A 27,773-nucleotide genomic window follows, 5' to 3' on the forward strand; every position below is an offset into this window, starting at 1 on the left:
GCAGATGAACCTGTTTGCAGGGGAGGAATAGAGAAGCAGACATAGAGATGGATGTGTGGGTATTGGTAAGGAAAGGAAAATGGGATGAATTGGGAGATTGGGACTGAGATATATACACACCATGTATAAAGCAGATAGTAGAAACCTCTTGCATATCGCAGGGAGCTCAGCTCATTGCTCTGTGGTGACCTAGAGGGGTGAGATGGGGAAGGATGGAGGGAGGTCCCAGAGGGAGGGGATATATGTATACATATGGCTGATTCACTTCACTGTACAGAAGAAACTAACACAACATTATAAAGCAACTATACCCCCCAACATTTGTTAAAGTTAAAAAATTAAAGAGTACTGCTTGCTGAGAAAATGGTGTCATATTCGTCAAGGTGAAGGACAACTTGCAGGAATTTAGTTCCCATGTATTGTTATTCACACACATTGAATTACAGGGTCAGTTAGAATGATATCACCAAAATAGCATCCATAATGTTTGGTGGGATGATCAGATGATCAAGCTCCCTGGAACTTGGTTACCACAGAGGAGACAAAGTCTTGAAAGCCCTGAATTAATAAATGGAATGTCTAGTATTGCCCTGCCACATAAAAGCAAACTGCTTCTCTGGTCTTTACTAATTGGTCTAGAGGAAAAGCATTTGGCACATTTTATAGTGGCATGCTATTAATCACATTTTGACCAACAGTGCAAGAGGCAACACTACCTGATTATTTTTATGAGAGTCCATGTAAGTGTACAAGATCCATGTGTCTTTGGCATAAACCATGTAGGTGAATTAAATGGATTGGGTGGAAATCTCCACCACTTACTTTTCAAATTTGATACTGGCACCTGTTTCTGACATATTCCTGGTGATTTTTGAAGGGAGGGGGCTATTCCAATCACTTTCATTTGATCCTTCCTGCTTTATAGTCCTTACTCCATAGATCAAACAGCTGAAGTGGATATATTTTCTGTTGTTGAAGCATGATTTATATTCAGAAACTGCACAGATGAGTTCACACCCATGAGGTCTAATTTTTGCATTCTTTCTCTGTATTATAATAAAGGCTTTCTGGCTTCTCAGCTCCATTTAGTGTAGGTCGTTGATCAGAAAACGAAGATCATGGCATCAGGTCCCACCACTTCATGGGAAACAGATGGGGAAACAGTGGAAACAGTGTCAGACTTTATTTTTTTGGGCTCCAAAATCACTGCAGATGGTGACTGCAGCCATGAAATTAAAAGACGCTTACTCCTTGGAAGAACAGTTATGACCAATCTAGATACCATATTCAAAAGCAGAGACATTACTTTGCCAACTAAGATCCGTCTAGTCAAGGCTATGGTTTTTCCTCTGGTCATGTATAGATGTGAGAGTTGGACTGTGAAGAAGGCTGAGCACTGAAGAATTGATGCTTTTGAACTGTGGTGTTGGAGAAGACTCTTGAGAGTCCCTTGGACTGCAAGGAGATCCAACCAGTCCATTCTGAAGGAGATCAGCCCTGGGATTTCTTTGGAAGGAATGATGCTAAAGCTGAAACTCCAGTACTTTGGCCACCTCATGCGAAGAGTTGACTCATTGGAAAAGACTCTGATGCTGGGAAGGATTGGGGGCAGGAGGAGAAGGGGACGACAGAGGATGAGATGGCTGGATGGCATCACTGACTCGATGGACGTGAGTCTGAGTGAACTCTGGGAGTTGGTGATGGACAGGGAAGCCTGGCGTGCTGTGATTCATGGGGTCGCAAAGAGTCGGACATGACTGAGCGACTGAACTGAACTGACTTCCTTAAGTCCCTCCCCTGAGTAGGGCCACACTTCCAGAATTAGTGTTAGTTCTGAGCCAGTTCAATAATGTCTGAAGAGTATTCCTCTTTCCCCATGGCACAGTCACAATAGTAAATGACATCAGGTTGCTTTAGGAAACTAAAGGCAGAAGATTTACATGAACTTCTTGTGGTGGTGTGGCAAGGGAGATCCTTAAGGGAATCTGGTTCTCCTTTCATTTATAGGGCACGTTTACAAGCTGGCTCAAGTTTAGAAATTGAGTGACAAGTTGTGACTCTGTGTGATGTCAAAGTCAAGACTCTGTTCACAAGAATTAAAGATTAAAAATGGCTTTCTTATATTATCCAGTGCTCAAATATATTTGTTCTAGGAACACCATAATCAATGAGCCACTCACAAAGATTTTCGTGGATTAAACACTTTTGATTACTGCTCGAATCCTGCTATGTGTTTCATCACCTCCTGCTGTTGCTTAATGTGTGAGTCAGTGAGTGCAATTCAAAGGGAGCATCTCTCAACATCAACACTGGCTTGAAGCACCCTGAGCTTTTTAGGAGGTCTGTCATTTTCTTGGTTGTTGTTGATGCTTAGTTGCTTGGTTGTTTTGGGGGACTCTTTGCAACCCCATGGACTGTAACCCACCAGGCTCCTCTGTCCACAGGATTTTCCAGGTAAGAATACTGGAGTGGGTTGCTATTTCCTCCTCCAGGTGATCTTCCTGACCCAGGAATCAAACCTGTGCCTCCTGCATCTCCTGTATTGGCAGGCAGATAGTATATTTCTCAATGCATTGGTAAATGTAGTAATTTCTAAACACTCCCTTGGATTAGACTTACTGGTTTGGTGAATGGGACACACATGATAAATTCACTCCAAATTCCTGACTTCCTAAATCTTTGAATGTGTCCTTCTACAATATACCAAAGACATCTGGTATCTCAACTTCATTTAAATTGCATATATAATACTATACATACCTATAAACACACACACATATATAGATACAGATATAACAACTATTGAAAAGTAAATTGTCAGTGTAACATACAAATTTTAGGTTTGTATCTGAAAAGCGAAGAAGGAAACTGGAAGCTGGAAGTCTTCACCTGCCATTTTAATGCTTTTTTTCTTTAAAACAATAAAAATATCTGAACCAAACAAAGCAAAACATTAACATTTGTTGCATCTCAGTAGTGAGAACACAACTGTTTGTTTATTCTTTCTATTCTTCAGTATTTCCAAAATATTTCATATTAAAAATATTCTAAACTCTCAAACAATCAAAATGAAGCCAATGGTTGAAAGTAAATATGTTTGTAAGCACAGATCACATTGCAGGTGTTTGGAAAAGTAATTCTCAACATAAAAGCCCTTAAAAAGAATTGATCACCAAAAAATTAACCTCTAAGAAGACAAAGACAGAAGTAGATGAAATTGATGCTCTAATTCAAAATTTTTTATGAAGAGATGATAATTCTGCATGTTTCTTTGAGTAGTTAGATGCGTCAATCTTGCCATTATGATCGTTTTATTCATTCATTCCTGGAGACCAGGCACTTCTCCTAGGAATGCCCTTCTCCTTTATACTAGAGGTTAGGAGAGGAAGAAGCTAATAAAAAAGAAAAATTTAAGTCTGATGCCACAGTTATTGCAATAGCCAAGCAAGAGCACATATATTTTGTTTATACACATTTCATCTCGAAGTGTGGGTTTTATGTGTACGTGGCCTTTAACACTATCATCTGCTTACCACTGACTGCTGTGATGACTGATTCTTTTTAATGATTTTAACAGAGAGAAAGGAGAATAGAAACTGATGCTGAAAACACTAGCTAACCCAACCAGAACTGACAGCACTTCCCTGAGATTTTCTGTGTCTTTAATTCAATAAAATAGCTTGGACTGAGAATTCTCAAAGAGGAGTAAAAGCAAGCTTCTAATAACCACTTATAAAAGTGAAATAGAAGAATAGCTGAATCAGGAGTATGAAGCTACACTGAGACACTTGGGGAGAAACGTGTACTTTGGAGTAAAATGTGCTGAGCTCATGCAATATATGAACAATTTGAAAGAGGAACATTTAGGGTCACCTGAATAAATGTATTCCCTCCTCAAACAAACCATTGACCTCTATCTAGCTATTTCTATCCACACACCACTAGCAGAGGGAGTAGATAGGATTATCCCAAAACCTTGTCATTTAAAAGGACTTTTCACATCTTTTATTTAACCCTCTCATCACTATGGGAGATGAGCAGAACTTCATTTCAGAGATGGAGACATTGAGGAACAAGACTGAATACATATTCCCAGTCTCACAGCCAGGTGATGGTAGAGACCAGGCTTCTGGGATTTTGCTTTACATCTCACTGACTCCTCATTCTCCTTGCTCTCTCCGTGTTCTCTTGGTCTTGACTTTCCAGTTTTAGGGAGATTGAGAATGTTTATAGCAACTTCTTTTTGGAAATCCTTTATGAAACACACAGTGTATTGACTCTAAGGGATAGTGTTTCATCACCAGGAATACTGATTCAGGTAGGTAGTACTTTGACCAAAATAGTTGAAGGCGGAAGATGTTACCCACACATAGATGCATGCCACAAGGGCTCATTTCTGTGCTGACAAAAAATGCGATCAATTTTGGTCTCTCCAAATACACTTCGGAGAAGGCAATGGCACCCCACTCCAGTACTTTTGCCTGGAGAATCCCATGGACAGAAGAGCCTGGTAGGCTGTAGTCCATGGGGTTGCTAGAGTCGGACACGACTGAGCGACTTCACTTTCACTTTTCACTTTCATGCATTGGAGAAGGAAATGGCAACCCACTCCAGTGTTCTTGCCTGGAGAATCCCAGGGACGGGGGAGCCTGGTGGGCTGCCATCTATGGGGTCACACAGAGTCGGACACGACTGACGAGACTTAGCAGCAGCAGCAGCAAATACACTTAGCATGTTTGACTTTTTTTTCCTCTTAGGAGTAAAGCAGTAGAGGGGAAGCTTATAACACACAGTTGTTACACAATGGCACCACACTCCAGTACTCTTGCCTGGAAAATCCCATGGATGAAGCAGCCTGGTAGGCTGCAGTCCATGGGGTTGCTAAGAGTTGGACACGACTGAGCGACTTCACTTTCACTTTTCACTTTCCTGCATTGGAGAAGGAAATGGCAACCCACTCCAGTGTTCTTGCCTGGAGAATCCCAGGGATGGGGGAGCCTGGTGGGCTGCTGTCTATGGGGTCGCACAAAGTCAGATACAACTGAGGCGACTTAGCAGCAGCACCAGTTACACAGCATATCTGTCCTCTATGATGAGTCATTAGTCATCTATTGCTTTTAACATGCTAAGCCTAAAACTTAATGGCTTATTTACCAAAGGGGAAAGAAGCGTAGTGATAAATTAGGAGTTTGGGATAACATACATACACTACTATATATAAAACAGATAATCAGCAAAGACCTACTGTATAGCACAAGGAACTATATTCAATATTTTGTAATAACCTATAAGGATAAAGGGCTTCCCAGGTGGTGCTAGTGGTAAAGAACCCACCTGCCAAAGCAGGAGATGCAAGAGATGTGGGTTCCATTCCTGGGTTGGGAAGATTCCCTGGAGGAGGGCATGGCAACCCACTCCAGTATTCTTGCCTGGAGAATCCCATGAACAGAGAAGCCTGGAAGGCTACAGTCTATGGAGTCACAAAGAGTCAGACACGACTAAAGATACTTCGCATGCCCACAAAAGGAAAAAGAACATGAAAAAATATATAATTCTATATCCATGTCTATAGACATATATCTGAATCATTTTGCTATACACCTGAAACTAACACCAGATTGTAAAACAACTATATCTCAATTTAATAAAAGATACTTAATGACTTAAAACAGCAAATACTTATCTCATAATTTCTGAGAGCTGCTGGATTGGATGGCTCTAGCTCAGGTTTTCTCATGAAGACATTGGATGAGGCAACCGTTATCTGGAGGTTCGCCTGGGAACAAAGGATCCAGTTCCAAGCTGGTTCACTTAAATGGCTGGCAAGTTGAGATGAGCTGTCCACCGGAGCCCTCAGGTCTTCTGTACGTCAGTCACCTCGGAGCACACCCACCTCAGATCAAGTGATCCGAGAGAGAGAAAGTGATAAGGAGCAAGAACGCTCACCCAAAATGGAAGCTGCCATCTTTTTATAAGCTGATCTTGAAATCATAGCCCATCACTTTGCCAGATCCAATAAATTAGAAGTTACATGCAGCTCACACACAGGGGAGGGAAATTCAGCTCTACTTCTTGGAAGGGGGAGTATAAAAGAGTTCTTGGACATATCCTTAGAACCACAACAATGCCTTGCTCAAATTAGCTTTGCAGGAGAAAGCACATAAAGTAGACAGATTCTTTTTCAGCTGGTTCACATATTTCTGAGGCTGCTAAGTCACTTTAGTCATGTCTGACTCTTTGTGACCCCATGGACTGTAGCTCACCAGGCTTCTCTGTCCATGGGATTCTCTGGGCAAGAATACCAGAATGGTTTGCCATTTCCTCCTCCAGGGGATCTTCCCGACTCAGGGATTGAAACTGTGTCTTTTGCAGCTCTTGCATTGCAGGCAGATTCTTTATCCCTGAGTCACCGGGGAAACTCATGGTATTTGTCATCCTTTACTAAACAGTTTCTTCTATATTCTTTGCTGTCCCAACTTCTTCATTTGCCTTGAAATGTTGGAGGGTCCCTCGCTGCTCAGAGCTCTTCTTTATGCACACACTTACCTTCCCAACACCCTCTCGCACCATCTCCAAACTCCACCCCTATTTCTCACAATTCTTATATTTCTGTCTTCAGCCTTGATCTCTCCTTGTAGTTCTGGTTTTGTACATCCAGCTTCTCCTTGACATTTCCGGAAGGATCACAAGAATTTAAAATGTACCATGGCTCACAGAACTCTTGCTTCCAGAGTATTCTCCCAGCCTCCCCATTTTCAGTAAATCCACCCAGTTGTTTAAGCTCTTCCCCACCTCCTGTCTAATCCCTCAGCAAGTTCTGTTGGCACTTTGCTCAGTGTCTTTTCTGGGTCTACCACTGTCTCCATCTCTACTGTTCTCACTCTAGTCCAAGTCAGCTCTCCTCTCACCTGGACCATGGCAATTGCCTCCTAAAAGTTTTCCCTGTTTATTCTGTGGTCCTTGTAAGTATTCTCCATAGCCCAGCCATGATGGCACTTTGAAAATAAATTCAGTTTTTATCACACCTGCATTTAAAACATAACGACTTTCTATAGTTAGAAAGCCACTTAGAATAATAAACCCAAACTCTTTGCTCTGACTTAGAATTTTGTACACTTTCTTGTCCCTGCTCACTGACCAGTGACACTGATCGTCACTGTACACAGTACTTAGGTATGTCAGCATACACTGTGTGGGCACTTGTATCTGTGTGTATGTGTGTTTGTGTGCATGCTGTGTGGGTGTGTATAATGTATGTGTGTCTCAATGTGTTGTTAGTGTGTGTCTGGAAATGTGTCTGAGTGTATGCATGTGTGTGTGTGTGTGTGTGCCTTTCCATGTGTATCTGGTGTGTCTGGTATATACAGGGCCATCTTGATCGACCCTGTAGATTATTAGGCAGAATAGACTGCTCCCTTGAGAAAACTCAGGGACCACAGATATCTTCTCTCTCAATATTAATATTTCTCTAGAGATGCATTAAGTTTAAGTGGTTTCTTTTCAATTGCAAATCTCCTGGGAGTTGCATCCATCATCTGTATCTTTTTGTGAGTTGTGATAATTAGATTATATTCCTCCCAGCACTTGGTGAAGACAGCCAGAGATAAGACCGAGTGTAGGGAGCTCAGAAAATGAGACCCACGGCCCCTTGGGTGGTAGGGTAGCAGCTTGCTGACTCAGGTGCCACTTCCTGAATGATCTCCCTGGATCACAAAGATTCCTTCTCATCTTCAGGACTGGGCAACACTGGGGAATGAGAGACAGCACAGAGAAGAAGTGTAAGGGGAAAAAAGAAACATGAAAAAGTCCGTTTTCCCCAAGTATATATGAGTGCCATCCATGCCTGGTATGACTTTCTGCTTCAGAGATTTCTGGGTGCTCTTCAGAGTAAAGTCATTCCTCCTTTTATTCAGAGCAGTGTAAGGGCATGCTTTTTCCCATGAGACACAGTAATTCCTTGGGGAGCACAAACAGAGGACAGCAATGTAGCACATTCAGCAACTATTCCGTGTCTGTTACAACACGACTACAAGAGTACCACCATTAGAGAGGTGCCCCACAGGAAGCCACCTCCTCCCATCCTCCCTTGCAGTGTCTTGTCCTTCTCCTGCACTCTGATTCCATGCCACTCTTTCTTCACTCTCCATATTTCTCTTCCCTTCCCTGAAACTTCAACCTTTATTTTTCTATCTACTAGATCTTTCTTACCAATATTGGAACATGTCATCTTATATCCCATTAAGTTGAGAAAATGAAAACACACACACACACACACCTTTCCCTTTTATCCCATTTCTTCTCAGAAATCTCTTCATCTTTGAGCTGTGCTTTGGAGGGAAGGAGTTCCAGAATGTTTTCTCCAGTTCAAGTGTCTAATACAGTGTAGCTTTTGTTTTCCTCATGTCACATCATGGGCTTTGGTTTAATTGAATAATGCCCACTCCGGTGCCACATCGTCCAAACACCTGCACTTCATACCTTACTAGGCATGTTAGCAGTGTTCAGTGAGTTGCCCCTTCTCTTTGTCTTGAAATCCTCCACACTCACCCTGCTTCCTCTTGTTCACTGATTATTTTTTCTCAGACTACTTTCTAGCTCTTCCTAGATCATTGCAGGGATCCTTCTCTTATGTTACACTCTGTTGCATACTCTTGAATTTAAATACCTCTTCTGTGATGCTGATTCCCTGGTGAATAAGTGCAATGAATCCTCTTTTGTGCTGTAACTTCCCTCCTGTATCTGACTGCTTACTTAAAGATCAAAGAGAGAGATCCCTAGAGTTGTTCAGTTCAGTTCAGTTCAGTCCTCAGCTCAGTCGTGTTCGACTCTGCAACCCCATGGACTGCAGCACGCCAGGCCTCCCTGTCCATTACCAACTCCTGGAGTTCACTCAAACTCATGTCCATTGAGTCAGTGATGCCATCTAACCATCTCATCCTCTGTCATCCCCTTCTCCTCCCGCCTTCAATCTTTCCCAGCATCAGGGTCTTTTCCAATGAGTCAGTTCTTCGCATCAGGTGGCCATAGTATTGGAGTTTCAGCTTCAGCATCTGTCCTTCCAATGAATATTCGAGACTGATTTCATTTAGAATGGACAGGTTGGATCTCTTTGCAGTCCAAGGGACTTTCAAGAGTCTTCTCCAACACCACAGTTCAAAAGCATCAATTCTGCGCTCAGCTTTCTTTATAGTCCAACTCTCATGTCCAAACATGACTACTGGAAAAACCATAGCTTTGACTAGATGGACCTTAGAGTTATTAGGTATTCAGGATTCAGAGTCCGAGTCAAAAAGCTGTGTGACTTTATGTAAGTTTGCAAAAATTCTGCTTTTTTGTCTATAAATTAGAAGAAAGTACTAGTATGTATTTTGAGAACTGGAATGTTAGTCCTGTCATAGTAAACAAAGATGTCAGTCACCAGCAATTGCAGCCATGATGGATGGTGAGCTGGTGAGCCGTGAGGGAACTCAGGAGGGAAGGAACACCTTCCCTAGATGGCTAGAACATCTAGCGGCCATCAGACTGTAGCAACTTCCCACCATGAGCCCTGAGGAAATTCAGGATGTGAAAACACAGGATACTGGCCCCATATAGCTGAGGTGCATATCAAAGAAATGATTTCAGTGAACCCAGACTCTTGAGTCAGAAAGACTCAAGTTCTATATAACTTCCCATGCATAGAACACTAAATTTCTTAACTTGGGTTATCTGGTTTTCTTTAATTAACAATGATTTTGATGTTCAGACTTCCTGCCCTTTGTTGCAAACCTTGTATATAACCTGGATCCTCTCTTCACCTCCTCAGAAAGTTCTCTCAGGATTACTTGAGATGCTGTTTCCCAGGCTTGAAGTCCTAAAAATTCTCACCAAATAAAGCATAACTCTCAACTTTTGGGTTGTGAATATGTTTTAATTCCACAGCTTTGTAGGGTTTTTCTGATGACAATTAAATGAATACATTTAAAACACTTAAAAATTGTGCCTAACATATAGTAAACATTTAATAAATATTTATCAATTCTCCTTCTTATTATTTATCCCCTTTCTTTACATGTTCAAAGCAACACTTCTGATTGTCTCAGCAAATGACATTTCCACTCAGCTATTGAAATCAGAAATTGGTAGTTTTCTTAGAATTTTCTCATGCTGACACTCATCACTACCAAGTCTCCTTGACTTTAACTCCAGACTATTTCTTAAGTCATCCAGTTCTCTCAGACACCACTCTACATCAGCCACACCTCATCTCTCACTTCAGTTACTGAAATGGGTTCCTAATTAGACTTCCTGCCTCCTTTGCTGCCTGCTTCTCTGACTGATTCTTCAGCACACAGCAACTAGAGTGATCTTTAAAAAGCACAAACTGGTTCCTGTCACTCCTCTGCTCAAAACTCTTCCTGATTTCCCAGTGGACTGAGGACAAAGTCCAAGATCCTTAAGTGGAAGGGCCTATAAATTTAGACACCTTCTGCCATGTCTACTTCCAAGCTGTGTTCAGTCCCCCATCACTCACTGTGGCTCATCCACACAGCCATTCTAACAGGTTTTCAAACGTTTTAAGGGCTTTTCTACCTGTGAATTTCAATTTTGCTTCTAGGGGCTGCCTGGAATGTTCTTATCCCCCTTTTTGAGATAATTCCCACTTCCCTCTTTTGAGCCCCAGTAAATGTCATTTCCTCAAGAACTTTTCTGGACCTTGAATCTTAGCAATTTGAAATTATATATTATCTGTGTATTGATTTGCGTAGTGATAGTCTTTTCAACGGGATGAAAATACTATGATGATGGAAATCATTTGTCTTGTCCCTTGTTTTATTTCAAGCATTGAGCAGGGTAATGCTTAATCAACATTTATTGAATTAATGAAGTGAAGGAAAGAATTGTGGTTGGTGCAAGTCCTTAGTCATTTCATTGATGGAAACATAGTAGTACAAGTATGATAAGCAAGTCACAAGATGTGCCTAGATTTATTGCCTTTAAATGATGAAATTCAGAATTGTGTATTACATGCAGATTTGATACTATTTAGTTTTACAATTAACATAAGGAGAGACTGTGGTCGAGGGGGAAGTGCATGGGTTTTGTAGCAGATTCAGGTTTAATAACATCTTAATCATTTGCTGGTGGTGTGACCCAGGTAAAGTCCATTTCCTAGCCTGGAAAATGGTTTTTCTAACTCCAGAGTTGTTGCAGAGACTTGAGATGGATGGCTCAAGTTGATTGCTTTATAAATAAATATTAGCTGTCATTTTTACTGGAAGACCTTTGTGTTAGTACTTAAATATAAAAGGGAAAGACATAGGAACCAAAAATGATAAACTGTTGACTTGTTTAAAATATCCAGAAAAAGTTGGCCTCCAACTTTTAGATCCTATAAAGGCCTGAAATAAGACATAGTAGAAGGGAAAAATAAAAACCCATGAACTTTACTGAAATCAAATAGATTGATTCTTAAAATTCCAAAGACAAAGGTATATGTGCTTCCTAGGCCTGGAATGTTCTGTGTGTGTCTGGTTCTTCCCTCTGCATGTCCCACATGCTTTTTCCTAGAGGCCTTTTCTTTAGCACCATGTTAAGTCTCCCTCAACTTCTCCCCACCGTACCATTTCATGGCTGATATGAACATTTTATGGGCTCCCCAGGTGGCACTGGTGGTAAAGAACCCACCTGCCAATCCAGGAGACGCAGGTTTGATCCTCTGGTTTGGGAAGATCCCCTGGGGAGGAAATGGCAACCCACTCCAGTATTCTTGCCTAGAGAAATCTGTAGACAGAGGAGCCTGATGGGCTATGGTCCATAGGATCACAAAGTATTAGACATTTAGCTTCCCTGATAGCTCAGTTGGTAAAGAATTTGCCTGCAATGCTGGAGACCTGAGTTCAATTCCTGGGTTGGGAAGATCCCCTGGAGAAGGAAATGGCAACCCACTCCAGTATTATTGCCTGGAGAAGTCCATGGACAGAGGAGCCTGGTGGGCTACATTCCATGGGGTCTCATGTACTGGGGCATGACTGAGTGACTTTGGGAACTTTTTGTAGGCACTTGAAAAACAGTAAAGGCAGGGAGAGATGTGCTCCGAACTGATCTCATCTGCTTAAAGATAGAGCTCCAAAAGCAACTCCTTTGTCATCAATTCTCCCCAGGCATTTTGTCAACCAAGGTGGACTGACTGTTGCTATAGGAGAGAAGACTTGCAGTTAACACCATACCCAGACACACTTTGTCATAAACAATTATACTTTCTATCTGTTCTTCTAAGGGCCCAATTACCTTTTCTAAAAATCATTCACTCTCTCCTAAGAGATCCCGGGGCTTCTCTGGTGGCTCAGGGGTAAAGAATCTGCCTGCAATGCAGAAGCCCTAGGAGACACAGATCGATCCCTGGATCAGGAAGATCCCCTGGAAAAGGACATGGCAACCCACTCCAGTATTTTTGCCTGGAGAATCCCATGGACAGAGGAGACTGGCATGCTTCAGTCCATGGGGTCGCAAAGATTGGACATGACTTAGTGACTGAACAAAAAAATAAAAACAACATATAGGTTAATAAACTTCTTTATTTTTCTTTGATTGTTTTTCTCTTGTTAATCTGTGTTTTGTATCAAAGGATCTGAGCCAAGAATTCACAAGGGTAGAGGGAAAATGATTTTTCCTCCCTTACAGTGCCAACAAGGGTAGGATCTTGTTACTGATTTATCCCAGGTACTAACACACTGCATGGAACATAAGATGTGCTCACAAAGAAAAGGAATGAATAGAATGGCTACCTGTACAGCCTGAGAGCCATTATGCCCTTCTGCAGAACTATTTTTGTTATAGCTGGAGTTTAATGCAAGATTCATCTCTTAAAAAAAAAATCCACTTCCTTTTTAGAAAAACCTCTTGAAATTTACACAGTTTTAAGCTGCATTATACTATCAATTAAAGGAGCTGAAAACAACTTTCTTGAGTTGCATCTTCACTGTTTAATATTCAGGATGCATCTAATGTGCCCTTTGAGTAAGGGGACTTGCTTCCATCCTCTGGGGTGTCCCCAGTTCTCCACAATAGTGTCATATACAGTGATTAACATGGACTGGAGAATGTGGGCATGTGTATACCTCTGTGAATCTTATAAATTATAAAGTCCAAACAAAGTGGTTTAGTCACTTGAAAAGTAGGGAGAATAGGGCAGAAGTTCATAGATACATTTTGTAAGTGAGGATTTGAAGTTGTTAGTGTTCTTTTTAACTTCATGGTAATAGAATACAGGGATAGCTTGGTTTTCACAATTTTAATATCAGATAAAATTACTTTAAAATTGAAAACAAATTTAGCCAAGAAATGAATTAAAAATTTTGGAAACCTATCTATTGCTTTACTTCAAACTATCCTAAAAGAGACAGATTCTCAACACATTTGCAAGTTAAAAAGCAATGAGTTTCCTCTTTACATGTGTATACTAAAAATTGTTGCTGTTTTATTTTCCCCCTGTTCCAGCTAACCTGCAGTTTCAGGCATTCTAAGCTTTGAAGTTTGGAAAAGAGACAATGTTGTCTAGTAATCCTAAGAATGCTAACCGTGATGGTTCTTTTCAAGAAGATTTGTTTAAAAAGCCTAGACATTACCACATTATAATTTCTACAATCAACAAAGATTAAAAAAAAATGCCCGAAGATATGACTACTGGCAAGAAAAACTTTCCTTTCACATTTCATTAAAACATATCAGGCAATAAAATGAATGGAACTCTACATTCCGCCTCTGTGTGTGTGTTCAGTTCAGTCTCTCTGTTGTGTCCATCTCTTTGCGACCCCATGAACGGCAGCACGCCAAGCTTCCCTGTCCATCACCAACTCCCGAAGTCCACCCAAACCCATGTCCATTGAGTCGGTGATGCCATCCAACCATCTTATCCTCTGTCATCCCCTTCTCCTCCCGCCTTCAATCTTTCCCAGCATCAAGGTCTTTTCAAATGAGTCAGCTCTTCGTATCAGGTGACCAAAGTATTGGAGTTTCAGCTTCAACATCAGTCCTTCCAATGAACACCCAGGACTGATCTCCTTTAGGATGGACTGGTTGGATCTCCTTGCAGTCCAAGGGACTCTCAAGAGTCTTCTCCAACACCACAGTTCAAAAGTATCAACTCTTCTGCACTTAGCTTTCTTTATAGTCCAGCTCTCACATCCATACATGCCTACTGGAAAAACCATAGCCTTGACTAGATGGACCTTTGTTGACAAAGTAATGTCTCTGCTTTTTAGTATGCTGTCCAGGTTGGTCATAACTTTCCTTCCAAGGAGTAAGTGTCTTTTAATTTCATGGCTGCAATGACCATCTGCAGTGATTTTGGAGCCCCCCAAAATAAAGTCAGCCACTGTTTCCTCTCTTTCCCCATCTATTTGCCATGAAGTGATCGGACCATAGGCCATGATCTTAGTTTTCTGAATGTTGAGCTTTAAGTCAACTTTTTCACTCTCCTCTTTCACTTTCATCAAGAGGCTCTTTAGTTCTTCACTTTCTGCCATAAGGTTTAGTGTATGTGTGTGTATTTTCAGTCTTCTCCCTGCCACATTTTGTCTCCTGAGTTTTATCTGAGACGCAAAAGATTTCATAAGGAAACCACTGCATAAATTCTATAGTAACCTGTGATTAAAAATAGAAATGTATATACAAGAAATGTCCTAAAAACTTATGTTTTCATAGTAATATTTTATATTGCTTTACATGTTTCTATTATGATAAATGCACTGGATGCTTAAGGGAACTTGTTCAACTTTCTCTTTGTTGTTGTTTAGTTGCTAAGTCGTGTCTGACCCTTTGCGACCCCATGGAGTATAGCCTGCCAGGCTTCTCTGTCCTGGGATTTCCCGACAAGAATACTGGAGTCAGTTGCTATGTCTTTCTCGGGGGGAACTTCCCAAACCAGAGAGCAAATCCACATCTGCTGGCCCTTTGACTTTCTCTTATATTGTGAAAAACTGTTGAGGCTGTGTTCTGAAAGTATTTTGGTCATTAAAGATATTTTACTCCATTATGAGAAGGAATAGAGAAGGGAAATACAGCTAATTAAAAATGAACGATAGTCATGCTAAAGTTCATTTGTGTTTAAATGTTGACTATGTTCAGGGATTATTATAGAAACACATTTAGTCAGAATCAGAGATACTCAGACACCAAAAACTGAAGCATTTGTAATCTCACTTTTTTGTCTTACTGCCTTAACATTATTCTCCTAAATTGAGTTTATTATAATCATTTTACTGTTCATTCTAAATTTCTGTTGAGACACTTATTACAACTTGAGGCTATAGATAGTGAGTGAAATACCTTGCATTAATTTCAGATAATCATACAAAATTGATCCTCTATATCTCATAGTAAACAGTTGCAGTGTAATTGAACTAAATTCCCAGAATCTTTGCCAATGACCTGAATTCTAGGTAAGGTAGTAAAAGGAATTGACGTGATTTTGAATTCTTTGGCTTCTTCAAATTTTGTATCTTTCAAACCCCATATAGTTTCAGGTTCCTCCAGTCACTCATAGCCCCATTTCTTTCTTAGTCTCTCATTAGTTGGCTCCTGCACACTTGGATGAATAAATGCATTTTGTTTCAGATGCTAGCAGAGCTGTCTGATATTATATATGTCTCCTGTTCAAAATATAGCTTGATTTTTATATCAGACTTTATCTACTGTGTATTCCTACATTGGAAAAAGACAGAAATGAAAATTTCTCTCCTGTAAGACAATTTGGAGAAGTTTTACTATTTCATTGAAGCAAATTTTTATAATTTATCATGTTAGGATTTGAAAACAACAGCCATATATAATATTATTTTTTCTATACATTTCTTTTTAATCATATTGCACTTTAATTTTTCATATAAAGGAAGTTTTGGACACAATATTAATACTTTAAAGAAATAACACATTCACCTTTTGAGAAACAGGGAAGGAAAGATTGAGGTGGAAGGTAAAGAGATTATTAATAGGCCACTGTTATTTTGGAACATAAAACACGCAAACGATGAAACTCAAAGAAGTTTTATGACAAGCAGTTATATCCCAAGTACCATTTTAAAAGGTACATTAAATTTTCTACAGTTCCATATAAATCAAATGCCCATGTTTACACCTTTATTGAAGCTTTCTATTTTATTCGGAGAAAATAAAAGCTATCAACTACCTGCAGAAAAATGTTGGACTTCTTTATGAGGATGGAAAAATCCAAGAATATTTTAATTGTATTATATTTACTTGGAATACTGAATTATGCCATCTCTTTGCCTATCTGAGTGAATCTTTCAGTGCCTTATTTTGCATGTGGAACTAAATGCCAATAGGCATTTCATTATCATCCTCCAGAAGTTTTGCCTGCAGGAATTTGAAGAAGCTGCAAAAGATAATGAAGGGTGGGAATTGTGGGTTTGACCTTAATTCCAAAACGTTGCTGTTGTGTTATTATAAGCCTCTAGGATGTGGACTATGGGCCAGTTAGTTGCTGTACATGTGACTACAGCCCTGATCAGCAACCTTGAGAATGTTGGCAGGCCTTGTTCAAAAAGGGGGACGAGTGAGAGATGATGCACGCTCCAACACATAATTCTCTCTGTTCCTGGAAAATTAACTCAGTGTGTTTGCTGTGCTGATATGGCCTTGTTAGAAAATCTTTGTCAACTAGGACAGTACTGTATTTCCCAGCTAGGTTCCATCTTTATTTTAATTTGCCAATAGTCAATCAGGAATAGTAATTCATAGCACATTTTGCAAGATAAGAAAAAAAATTTAGATCAAAGAAAGTGGAAGGAAACATTGATCCTCTTTGATAATGAAATTGCAGCCATTAGAGCAGGGATATAATTAGGCTTCCTCCTACCCCCCATTTTTAAAATAAACTCTGTTTTACTTGGAGAGAAGAGATAGTTGCCTCAATATTTCTATAAAATAGATCTCCATGGTTTAATTAAAAATTATACATCATTTAATAGTTTTCTTCACATCTTTTGAAACTATGGAAGGAAGAGCAGAGTGTATACTTGGAAAAGACTGTATTTTTACAATGCTTAAATCATAAAGGTGAAGTTTTGCCTCCTTTTCTGTTTGCTTTGCCTTGTCTTGCTTTCCATTCTTCAGAAATACACATGTGCTCTTTTTCTGCTCCTCAATTCCTCCATAGAAAGAGGACCATGGCCTACAGAATAAGGATTTTAATAATGTGATGTGAAGATTTTAGAAAATACTTCAAAGAACACTATCTGATGTAAACTCTGTTGGAGAGATATTGTCAGGAGGTTAAGTAGGAAAATGACTGTCAATGTGGCAGGAAGGAGAATACTTATTTGGTTTGGATTCCTAATCATTATTTGTCCAGCATCTATCACAATGTGTAGTCCATCCTGTGTACCCAGTGACTTGTGTGATAAACAGAATGAATAGTACTTACATAGTGGATTTTCATAGAAAACAGAGAAAAGAAAGTGATTAGGGGAAGAGGGAGAATAATCTAGTTAAAGAATGATTAGTGCTGGAAGAGAAAGAAGGGAAAAGATATGGCAGGCAGTAAAGATCATAGGATTAGAATGTACAGTATGGATCTAATATTTTCACTAAAGGTATTTCACTATATATATATATATATATATATATATATATATATAATATTATAAAGTAAAGTGAAAGTCACTCAGTTGTGCCCTACTCTTTGTGATCCCATGGACTGTAGACTGCCAGGCTTTTCTGTCCATGGGATTCTCCAGGCAAGAATACTGGAGTGGGTAGTCAATCCTTTCTTCAGGGAATCTTCCTGACCCAGGGGTTGAACCTGGGTCTTCTCCTCCTCTCTCTCTCTCTCTCTCTATATATATATATGTATAAATGGCTTACATATATATCTTATATATTGGAAGGATGGATGCTGAAGCTGAAACTCCAATACTTTGGCCACCTGATGAGAAGAACTGACTCCTTGGAAAAGACCCTGATGCTGAGAAAGATTAAAGGCAGGAGGAGAAGGGGATGACAGAGGATGAGATGGTTGGATGGCATCACTGACTTGATGGACATGATTTTGAGCAAGCTCCAGGACTTGGTGAAGGACAGGGAAGCCTGGTGTGCTGTAGGCAATGGTGTTGTAAAGAATCAGACACGACTGAGCGACTGAACTGAACCAAACCGATATATCTTATAGGGCTTCTAAGGCGGTGCAGTGATAAAGAATCCACTTGCCAATGTAGGAGATGCAAAAAGATGTGGGTTCAGTTCCTGGATTGGGAAGATCCTCTGGAGTAGGAGGGGTCTTCCCTGATAACTCAGTTGGTGAATAATCTGTCTGCAATGCAGGAGACCCTGGTTCGATTCCTGGTCCAGGATGATCAACTGGAGGAGGGATAGGCTACTCGCTCCAGTATTCTTACCTGGAGAATCCCATGGACAGAGGAGCCTGGCAGGGGGCAGTCTGTGGGGTTGTAAAGAATTAGACACAACATATATTTTATAATTGTCTTAAGCAAATGTGGTATTCAAAAGTCAAAATTCCTTTTAAGTATAAACTTACTTTTTGGAGACTGTTTTACCACCCTAAACACAGCCACCTCCAGTGGATAATTTAAACTCTTATTTTTTAAAAAAAATTATAGTGTGCCTACATGATTGTGTTGACAGTTCTGATGAAGTTTACACAGTGCTGACCAACAACCATTCTTGAACACATGAGTTAATCAAACAAACACTTTAATAACATGCTAGGGAAGAGGAGTTGCCTTTCTTGTAAAACTCAAGAGGCATCAATCAAGAACCTTTTTTATTTTTTTAAGCAATGTGGTTGACTGACATTGGTATAATTCCCTGGAGGCTGTTTCCAGGCCAACTCTGTAACTGAGTTGAAGGAATAGGGAGGCATGTTAAATCTTTTTAATGAAAGATTAGCATCTCAATAAATCAAAGGGTGTAAAGGAAAATAATAAGAGAAAAATGGAGATTACCTATCAAGAGAATCACTAGTTGCTCTCTGGGTACTCGATGATTTACTCTTTGTCCTTCTAATAATCTCTTAACATTTTTTTGCTTTTGGTCCCCTATTGAACAGAAACCATTGGTATATGTGTATTTTTAAAGGGAGAATTAAAGGTGGGAAGATTTGGGAGAATGACATTGAAACAGGTAAAATATCATGTAAGAAACGAGTTGCCAGTCCAGGTTCGATACACGATACAGGATGCTTGGGGCTAGTGCACTGGGACGACCCAGAGGGATGGTATGGGGAGGGAGGAGGGAGGAGGGTTCAGGATGGGGAACACATGTATACCTGTGGCGGATTCATTTTGATATTTGGCAAAACTAATACAATTATGTAAAGTTTAAAAATAAAATAAAATTTAAAAAAAAATAAAGGGAGAATTAAAAAATCTGTATGTATATATAGAAATATAAATACACAAACACATGCACATATAACCATACAAATAAATCACCTCTTTCCATAGATAGAAAAGTGTCTGACTAAGAATCTACATGGTCTAGTGGCTAAGATCCTAGGCTCCCAATGCAGGGGCTTGGGGTTTGATGTTCCACCAGGGAACTAGATCCCACATACTGAAACTAACAGTTTGTATGCCGCAAATTAAGATTCCCCATGCCAGAATGAAGTCAGAGATCCCCGGTACCATAACTGAGAGCTGGGACAGCCAAATAAATAAAATAAATATTTGGGGGAAAAAATCTAACTGGGTTTTGACCAAAGTTATTACCCCAGAGCTTCTCGTTGCTTAACTCAGGCAGTGATGATCAAGAAGTACATAAAGTTCAGGCATCAGTCTTCTCTCTGATCCACACTCTCTAAGCGGCAAGTGGCATTTAGGGTACAGACTAATAACTGTGGGGTCACACACTGAAGAAAGCATTCTACTTGAAAATATCCTATACAAAAAAATCAACGGATTTCAACCCTACTTTTTTCTTAATAACTAGTAAAACCAAGCAATATACTTATATTATCATAGTTAGTAGCTATGGAGGAGTGTGTGTGTGTGTGTGAGAGAGAGAGAGAGAGAGTCGCTCAGTTGTCTCTGACTCTTTGTGACCTCGTGGACTGTAGTTCACCAGACTCCTCACTCCATGGAATTCTCTAGGTAAGAATCCTGGAGTGGGTTGCCATTCCCTTCTCCAGCTATGGAGGTGTAGTTGCCAAGATATTTCCAAAAGTGACCATTTAAAATAGTGGCACTCTTTTATCTTTAAATGATAGTAACTTTTCTACTGAAGCCTCTGCCTAAATTCCCAATGCAGGCAGAAAATTATTATCTCCACCATTTAGAGTAGATTTGTTTCACTCACAATCGATGGGTTCTTTGAGTGTGTCCACGTTACAGGTTTCCCAAAATATGTATGAAGAGTGCAGTACATACTAGATTTTGGAAAAGAAGGAAGTCTTAAAAAAAAGGGCAACAGTCAACCATGTTGTCCTGTTCAAGCATGCACATGTTTTATTTGAGTATTCTCCAAAGGTCTATTTTTTTCCAGCATAATGCAGATATTATGCTATCCTTTGAAATAAGATATATGAATTTCAAACAAAATTGTCAAAAACAATGACCTTGGTTACTCCATATGGTACACAGAAATAATTACATTTCACTTACAATACAGATGCACTTAACACAGTCATCAATAGTCATTCACCACCAACACAGTATATTTTTAAATCACCTAAAACACCAAAAAGTTTTTTTTTCTTTTCCAAAAGTCTAAAGAAATTAATAGTTTTGGATAAATGATAACTTGAAAAGGAGGCAGAATTGTCAACGGAAGTAATCTAACTGCATTTTAAAATGTAATATTAAGAACATGAAAATAGAACTTTTTATTGGGAATAAAGACCTAAGTATTCCTGATTGTGTTTTGTTTAACCTACTTTTTAAAAAGTTTTTCAACAAATGCCATCAAAGAAGTTTCACTATATATTTGCTCTAGAAGCATAAAGTGACATGAGGCAGGTGTTAATATAATTGTTAATATTCACACTTCAGGAAGATTAGTGACTTTTAAAAAGACATACTAGGTATAAAGCCAGTTTTTCCCTAGAGATAATAGAGTTTATTTGACTTTCACTCAGCAAGTGTTTATAAATCTACTGTGTGCACAGCTTTGTTCTAGAAGCTAGTCTAGAAATGGGAAGCAAGAATTTCTGGCTTTACTTGAAAATGGTTGGGTTAATTCCTTTTTATGATAAATTAGGATTAAGCATTTTAAAATCTCTATAGTAGAGGGATAATTATTTACTCTTTCCATGTGTTGAAGCTAAACTTCATTCCTTACAGTGGTGGTTTGGAATGAACAAAACTTTTCATTGGACATAAAACTTTTTTACATTGTCACGTGCAGACATGTCTGCTGATATATTTTAAAGGTGAAAAGATATCAAGACTTTTCACTTAAATGTACATAGAGATCAATTTTGCATCATCAAAATCCTGTCCTCCTGATTTAGAGGAGAAAAATTGCTCCTTGCAATAAACAGGAACCTTTCTGAGACAAATCTGTGCTGCCTTCCTCAATGGCATAGAAAGCATGCTTTCATCAAATACTGCTACATAAAGCACTCCAGTTTATCTCTGCATTTCAATTCACATTAGTTATTCTCAAAACGTATTTGAGATCTAAAGCTAAATAAATAATACATCATGTGAGAGTCTGGGATTACTGGTTCTGTGATATTAGTCCCAGCTAATTCTTTTCATGAAACATACAATGATGTATACAGTATCTGGGCTTTTCCATAACAGCAAAAAGTCAGAGATAATTCACAGATGTCAACTCCTTTTTTTTCCTAATTCTTGACAAATGGATTGAAGATGATGGTGATCTGCTGATAAGATAATTTGTCGGGGAATACAAAAGTAGGAAATTCCTTTGAACTACAAAACGTTAGTCTAGTAGATGACGATAAACCCAATAGAAAGGTGCTATAGAAATACAGGAACAAATCATTCACTGTCACAGGAATACAGTGGACCAAACAATATTACAGAAAAACGTTTATGGCACAAGGGTTTTGGATTAAAAGGTTATCTAAAACCTGGCCACACCAGAAGTTTTTCTATGGAATGTGGCTCTTAATGTATCTCTGAAGATCTGGAAATACAACAACAAAAATATCCTGATTCCTGATACAACAAGTGTACAATTAATTATTGCAGTTGTAACAGTATCTAGGTGCAAGGTAAAACAATGATTCGTACTGAACTATCTGAACACTTTAGATGTACTAGTGAGCATCCCCGTGAGAAATACTGCAGTTCTAAAAGGAGTTTATTTGCACAGCCCACCATGGAACATGAACAATCAGCTTGTTGTAAGTGCACAGAAATTCCCTCTTTCTACTAGTATAGTTTATCATGCCTATTCTGAAGACAACATAAGGAAACTGAGATAACGGCTCCAAAGAATTCTAGCATGCATTATGATGGTTTCCTTCAGTCAATACAAATGTGTTGTGTGTTTGTGTTTTTTAATGTGTAATCATCTTCATCATCGCCAATGTTCATGGTTTTAACAGGAAAAATTTTTATCAAAATGTTTTCCATATTTTTTGTTTTGCATTCAACTGGAACATTATGTTCAAAGATTTATTTTATTAAAAAAAGAGTTCTGGTCATAAGAAGCATCAATAGGCGGCATTTCATTTGTGCTCATTCACAGTCAAAGGGCCACAGACTATTTTATTTCTCTGTATAACAGGTCAAACTCTGTCCAGAAATGCCATTTGGTGGTTTTATTTCCATCCACAAGGTTGAAAGCTTTGTGTTTGTTTCATTACCAACCTCCTTGCTTTGTCATTTTCATCTGCAGAGTGTTTATTATTTCTTCTTTCTTCCACATTGGGACTCTTTCCACAGCCAGGGCTCAAATTCTCTTGAACCTGATTGCAATTGTCTTACAGAGCAGACACTCTGACGATATTGCCTCCTGAGTACTCAGGAGACTCTGGCCTGTCATCTCCTTCGGGGGTGGTGACTGGAGGTGTTGGGATGCTTATTATTGCTGTAGTCACATAAGGTTGTTCACAGTTCAGTTTAACACACTCTTCCATTTTGGCATTTAAACTGGATCGGCTGATGAGGAAGAAAAGATTTAAGAAAGAAGGTTGTTTACTTAAATTTTTTTTCTTACAACTAAAGAATATATGTTTTCATGTTTATCAGTAACATTTTAAAAGGTTAAAAACAATCACCATAATTAAGAAAAATGAAACACCAAAGCTTAAGATAAATTAACGTGAACATTAGGGCATTAACATCAAATAAATGTCTAAAAGCCAGCTCAGTGTGGTTCAATTAGTGTTTCTCAAAGTGTTTCCTGCTTTGAGAATGCAAAAAAGAGGATCAGGTGAGTTTTAGAAAACCTAGGCTGAGCAAAGTAAAAGAGTTTTCTTTAAGACAGGATCTCTGAGAAGTCTGAGATGCCATAGTGAAAGGGATGGGCCTCCCAGATGGTACTAGTGGTGAAGAATCCTCCTGCCAATGCAGGAGATGCGGGTTCCATCCTTGGATTGGGAAGATCCTCTGGAGAAGGAAATGGCAGCCTACTCCAGTATTCCTGCCTGGAAAATCTCATGGACAGAGGAACCTGGTGGGCTATAGTCTGTGGGGTTGCAAAAGAGTTGGACACGACATGGTGATTAAACAACAATGATAATGAAGGGGACATACCCTGTGGATATATCTTAATTCTTTGGACCAGAGTCACTTTACTATCTTGTCTCTTTGGGATACAGGATGCCCTTAAAGCTCTCAACTTAATGACAGCAAACATTAAGAACTCAAGTTAGTCATTATCAATACTTAAAAGTTTTCCCCAGTGCTATTTTTGCATGAGTTATATACTCTGTGTGGGGAGGCGGGGGTGGGGTGTAAGGGAAAGGGATAAGGAGTGTAGACGTAGGAGCTTTAAACTATTCTTTTTCATAGGAAACAAGATTTTTGTGTCCCAAGATTTTCTTTTTTTTTCCCTGAACACTACTCCATTTCCTACCTTGTTCTGGAATAAATGTAAAGCAACATACAGGTAGACTATCTTAGAGACAGAAATCTTCATTGCTCCAACATTTAACATTCTGATCCCAGAAACATCTGATTACATAAAATTGACAGAGCCTGAATTCAGAATCTTGTCTAGACTTTCCAAAGATGGTTGGATGTCAACAAAGAAGTTGGACTGAATTAATGGATTGTTAATCTGAAATGGTAAGCTTTTTAATTCGAAGAGCAAAGGAAAATCATTTGGGCAGAAATTGATATTTTTAATGACTTATGTGGTTGAAATGTACTACTTATTATTACACATGCATGATTATGGTCAAAACAAGTGGCATATAAAGAGAAGCAAAGGGAAAATGCCAATAGAAAAATACACTTAAATTGTCCATAAACTCACCAGAGGTAAACCATTTGAACGTTTCACTTACCTTTTTTTGGTATTGGATTGGTTTTTGTGTTTGTTGAGGCCCAAAATACCTTCATGATCAAAACCGTATACTGATTCAAAAGATCCTTCTGGCATAGTTTTATTTTTCACTGTGACAATGACTGTGTGGATATATTTTGGCATGTATTGAATACCTTACAATCATATCAATGTTAATTTGTCACTTGTGGTTGTGTTGCCTAAATTTCAGGTCATTCATGTTTACTTAGGGGACTCCTAAGTGGAGAGGTATCTGCTTAAGACAAAGTTGTGAGGTTGAAGAGGTAGAAATATATTTGTGAATGCCTGACCTTCTTATCTTCTTTCTACTCTTTTAGTACTGATTTAGCTACTGTCTTTGCCTCTACATGAATATTACAGTACATCAATTTTCCTACTTGTTTCAGATCAGTTTTGTCTCATTCTAAACCCAAGGAGTTAGGATTTAGATGTCACAGAAGTAACAGCATGACAGCTGGTGCAGATGTGCTCTGAAAAACAGCACAGGTGTGTGGACGCACACAAACTAATCTCAGGTACCTGTTAGACAGTGGGGTTCTCTCCACACATCTAATCTGAATCGTGCTGAGTTCTTGCACGCTCCCTCGGTGGCTTCCTGATACGTTGGCATTTGGAATGCGGAAGGTTTTTTTGTGTCGTCTTGAACAGCAAGTGCTGGTGATTCCTTGTTGTGAAGAAAGAGAGGGACTGTGACTTGAAGGACGATTAACTGTTGCAACTTCCATGCAGCTTTCTTCAAAGACTTGTTCATCCACAAATTCGTGATTCTATTTCGTAGCGGTAAGAAATGTGGAGAAAGCACAGAAACACAGTTTAACTTTTAAAAAAATTCTTTATTATTTTTAGTGAAGTATAGTTGACTTACAATATTATCACATTTTACCTTAAAAAAAAAAAAAGATTTGAATAGCTTTCTTTTTAGAACTCAAATATGCCCACAGTACATTTAGACTATCTAATGGGTAAAAAAAGTACCATTTTCATAATAATTAGAATAGCAAAGCTTCATGTTGTCGTTTGTATGAAAATAATATCTCTCCAGTTAGAATCTGAGATTGATATACACAGGCTGATTTAGCATCCGTTATAGACTAACTTTATTTGAAATATCATTTACTAATTTAAACATACAATCTGGAAGTTATAAACTAAATATTAAAATACTCAAAAATGAGTATAGATAAAACCCATAGGGAATGTGCAAATTTACATGTATGTTATTTTTTAAACAAATTGACAGACTGAAGTTATGATAGAGAGACTCTTTTAATAGAATGTTCCAAGTAAGATTGTCTGTTATATATTAGCAAATACTTTCACATGGGATTGAAAATATTTTTTAATCAGAAAAATGAGATAACGAAGACATTTCCCATTTCTTTAGATGCTCCTCTAAAATTCCCAGTGTACAGAAAACTATGACTTATTAAATAAGTAAAATATATTTATCAAAATGTATTACTTTATATTGGACCTAGAAGTGGTTAACACTGAACTTCTGAGGTCTCCATTCTTATCTTTGTAATATATTACTGGCTGGACCCATGATCTGTACCTATGTTCTTATAACCCAGAAGTCATCAGTGATGGACATCATTTCACATAGCACATCATACAGAAACACAGTGTAAAATTTAATTTTAAAATATTTAATAAAGAATTGGCCCATAAATTGTGTATGGAAGACTTTAACCTCAGAAATAAACGACAAAACATTTTTGGTTTGAACTACTAAGAATGTTTTCAACTACTATTATTTTTTTTTCTTTGTGTGGGTGGGAATAGTCTTATAATGGAACGTTTTGCTCATGCCAAATTTCACTTAACCACCTCTCATCCAAAAATATTAGTAAAACAATGGAAGGAAATTGCTGGCTAATAGGAAATAGATTGCTTTAGTTATTCATTTTGCCACTTCTTTGCTAAAATAAGCATTTTGCAGTAAATGAAATTTAACATTCTAAAGTCCAGAGGATACTATGATCATCTAAGACAGAATTTCATGTTAAATATTAATTTTTATAGAAAAAACTATTGCTTACAAAGGAACAGATTGTTCACACTCTGTTTTCTTCTCTTACATGCACATTTCACACACAATATACAAGTTATAAGGCATGACATTCTAATTTATCTCATCAGTGATTGGAAGGGAAGAAGCCATTCTGTGACAGGTTACCACATATTCTGGAGTAGGTAGCTCCATGTAAACTATATTAGTAATTCAGTTTAGTGTTAATAATAATTTAGTGTTACATAATTTATGATTAAAATAGCCCTAAAAAGCTTCCCTGGTGGCTGTGATGGTAAAGAATTTGCCTGCAATGCAAGTTCATGGGGTCACAAAGTGTTGGACACGACTGAGCAACTAACACTTTCACAAAAAGTAAAATAGTCAAAAAATGAAAATAAAAAGAAAAAAATGGTAAGGGTAAATAAATTTGATTAGTGTTGTCATTTAACTTTCAAAGTTATCCTAATATAGAACTTTATTTAAGATACTAATATAATCAGTAACCAGTAATATTTGTTTAAAACTTTCTAATATTTTTCCATTTATTATGAGATAAAGATCAAAGTTCTTTACGTGCCTCCAAAACCCAAGGTTATCTGCCCACTGACTTCCTCTGTTCCTCCCTTGTGTTATAAGAAAGGTCAAAATCTGACTCCATGTTGGATCTACTTCTTTAACCTTTGCTTCCTGTTGCTTTTGTTTACAAAATGATACTGTCTATACATAATGGCCTGACTTGGGGAACCCTGCCCCTCTGCCTGAATGTTAAACCAATGTGCTTTTGTTGAGGGAGACATCTTGACCCTGTCCATCTGGTACAGGAAGGAAGAAATTAACATATCCCCTCCCTGAAGCTGACCATTCCAGGAGATATTTGCAAGATTAATAGCCTTTTTATTTTACTTCCTCATCTCCCTCCACTCTGTTCTATAAAAGAATCTGGCATTCAGACTTTGATAAGATGGTTATTTTGAGACATTAGTTGGCCATCTTCTTGGTCTGCCCACTTTCTGAATAAAGTTGTTATTTCTTGCCTCAGCACCTCGTCTCCAATTTATAGGCCTGTCATGTCGTGAGCAGAGTGAACTTGGACTCGATAATACTTGCAACGTAGTACCCTCTTTCCTTCTGACAACCCTCAATTTCCTTTCCTTCCTCTTAGGCCAAGTTCCAGTCTTCTCCAGGCACTTACACCTGCTTTTAGCCCCTTCATCTCTTTGCTTAACTAACTCATAACCGTCCTGTGGGTCTCAACTCAATTTTCTCCAGGAAGCCTTGCCCGATCCTGTACCTTCTG

The 27,773-nt window shown here is 38.6% G+C and overlaps 1 protein-coding gene across 2 annotated transcripts in view; it reads right to left on the minus strand.

Annotated features, from left to right (window-relative positions):
* Positions 1 to 20,436: 20,436 nt before the first annotated feature.
* KCND2 (potassium voltage-gated channel subfamily D member 2) overlaps positions 20,437 to 27,773 on the minus strand; it is a 568,410-nt gene continuing 561,073 nt past the window's right edge. For both annotated transcript variants that reach the window (XM_086395955.1, XM_086395954.1), the window contains 2 exons: positions 24,982 to 25,229; positions 20,437 to 23,090 (listed from right to left, as the gene is read on the minus strand). In XM_086395955.1, the coding sequence (XP_086252081.1) occupies positions 22,913 to 23,090; positions 24,982 to 25,229 (426 nt within the window). In that variant the 3' untranslated portion in view covers positions 20,437 to 22,912. The remainder of the gene's footprint in view (positions 23,091 to 24,981; positions 25,230 to 27,773) is intronic.

The sequence above is a fragment of the Bos grunniens genome, chromosome 4 (assembly GCF_055505025.1).
Source record: "Bos grunniens cultivar Pamir isolate PY7600 chromosome 4, Bosgru_T2T1.0, whole genome shotgun sequence".
NCBI lineage: Eukaryota > Metazoa > Chordata > Mammalia > Artiodactyla > Bovidae > Bos > Bos grunniens.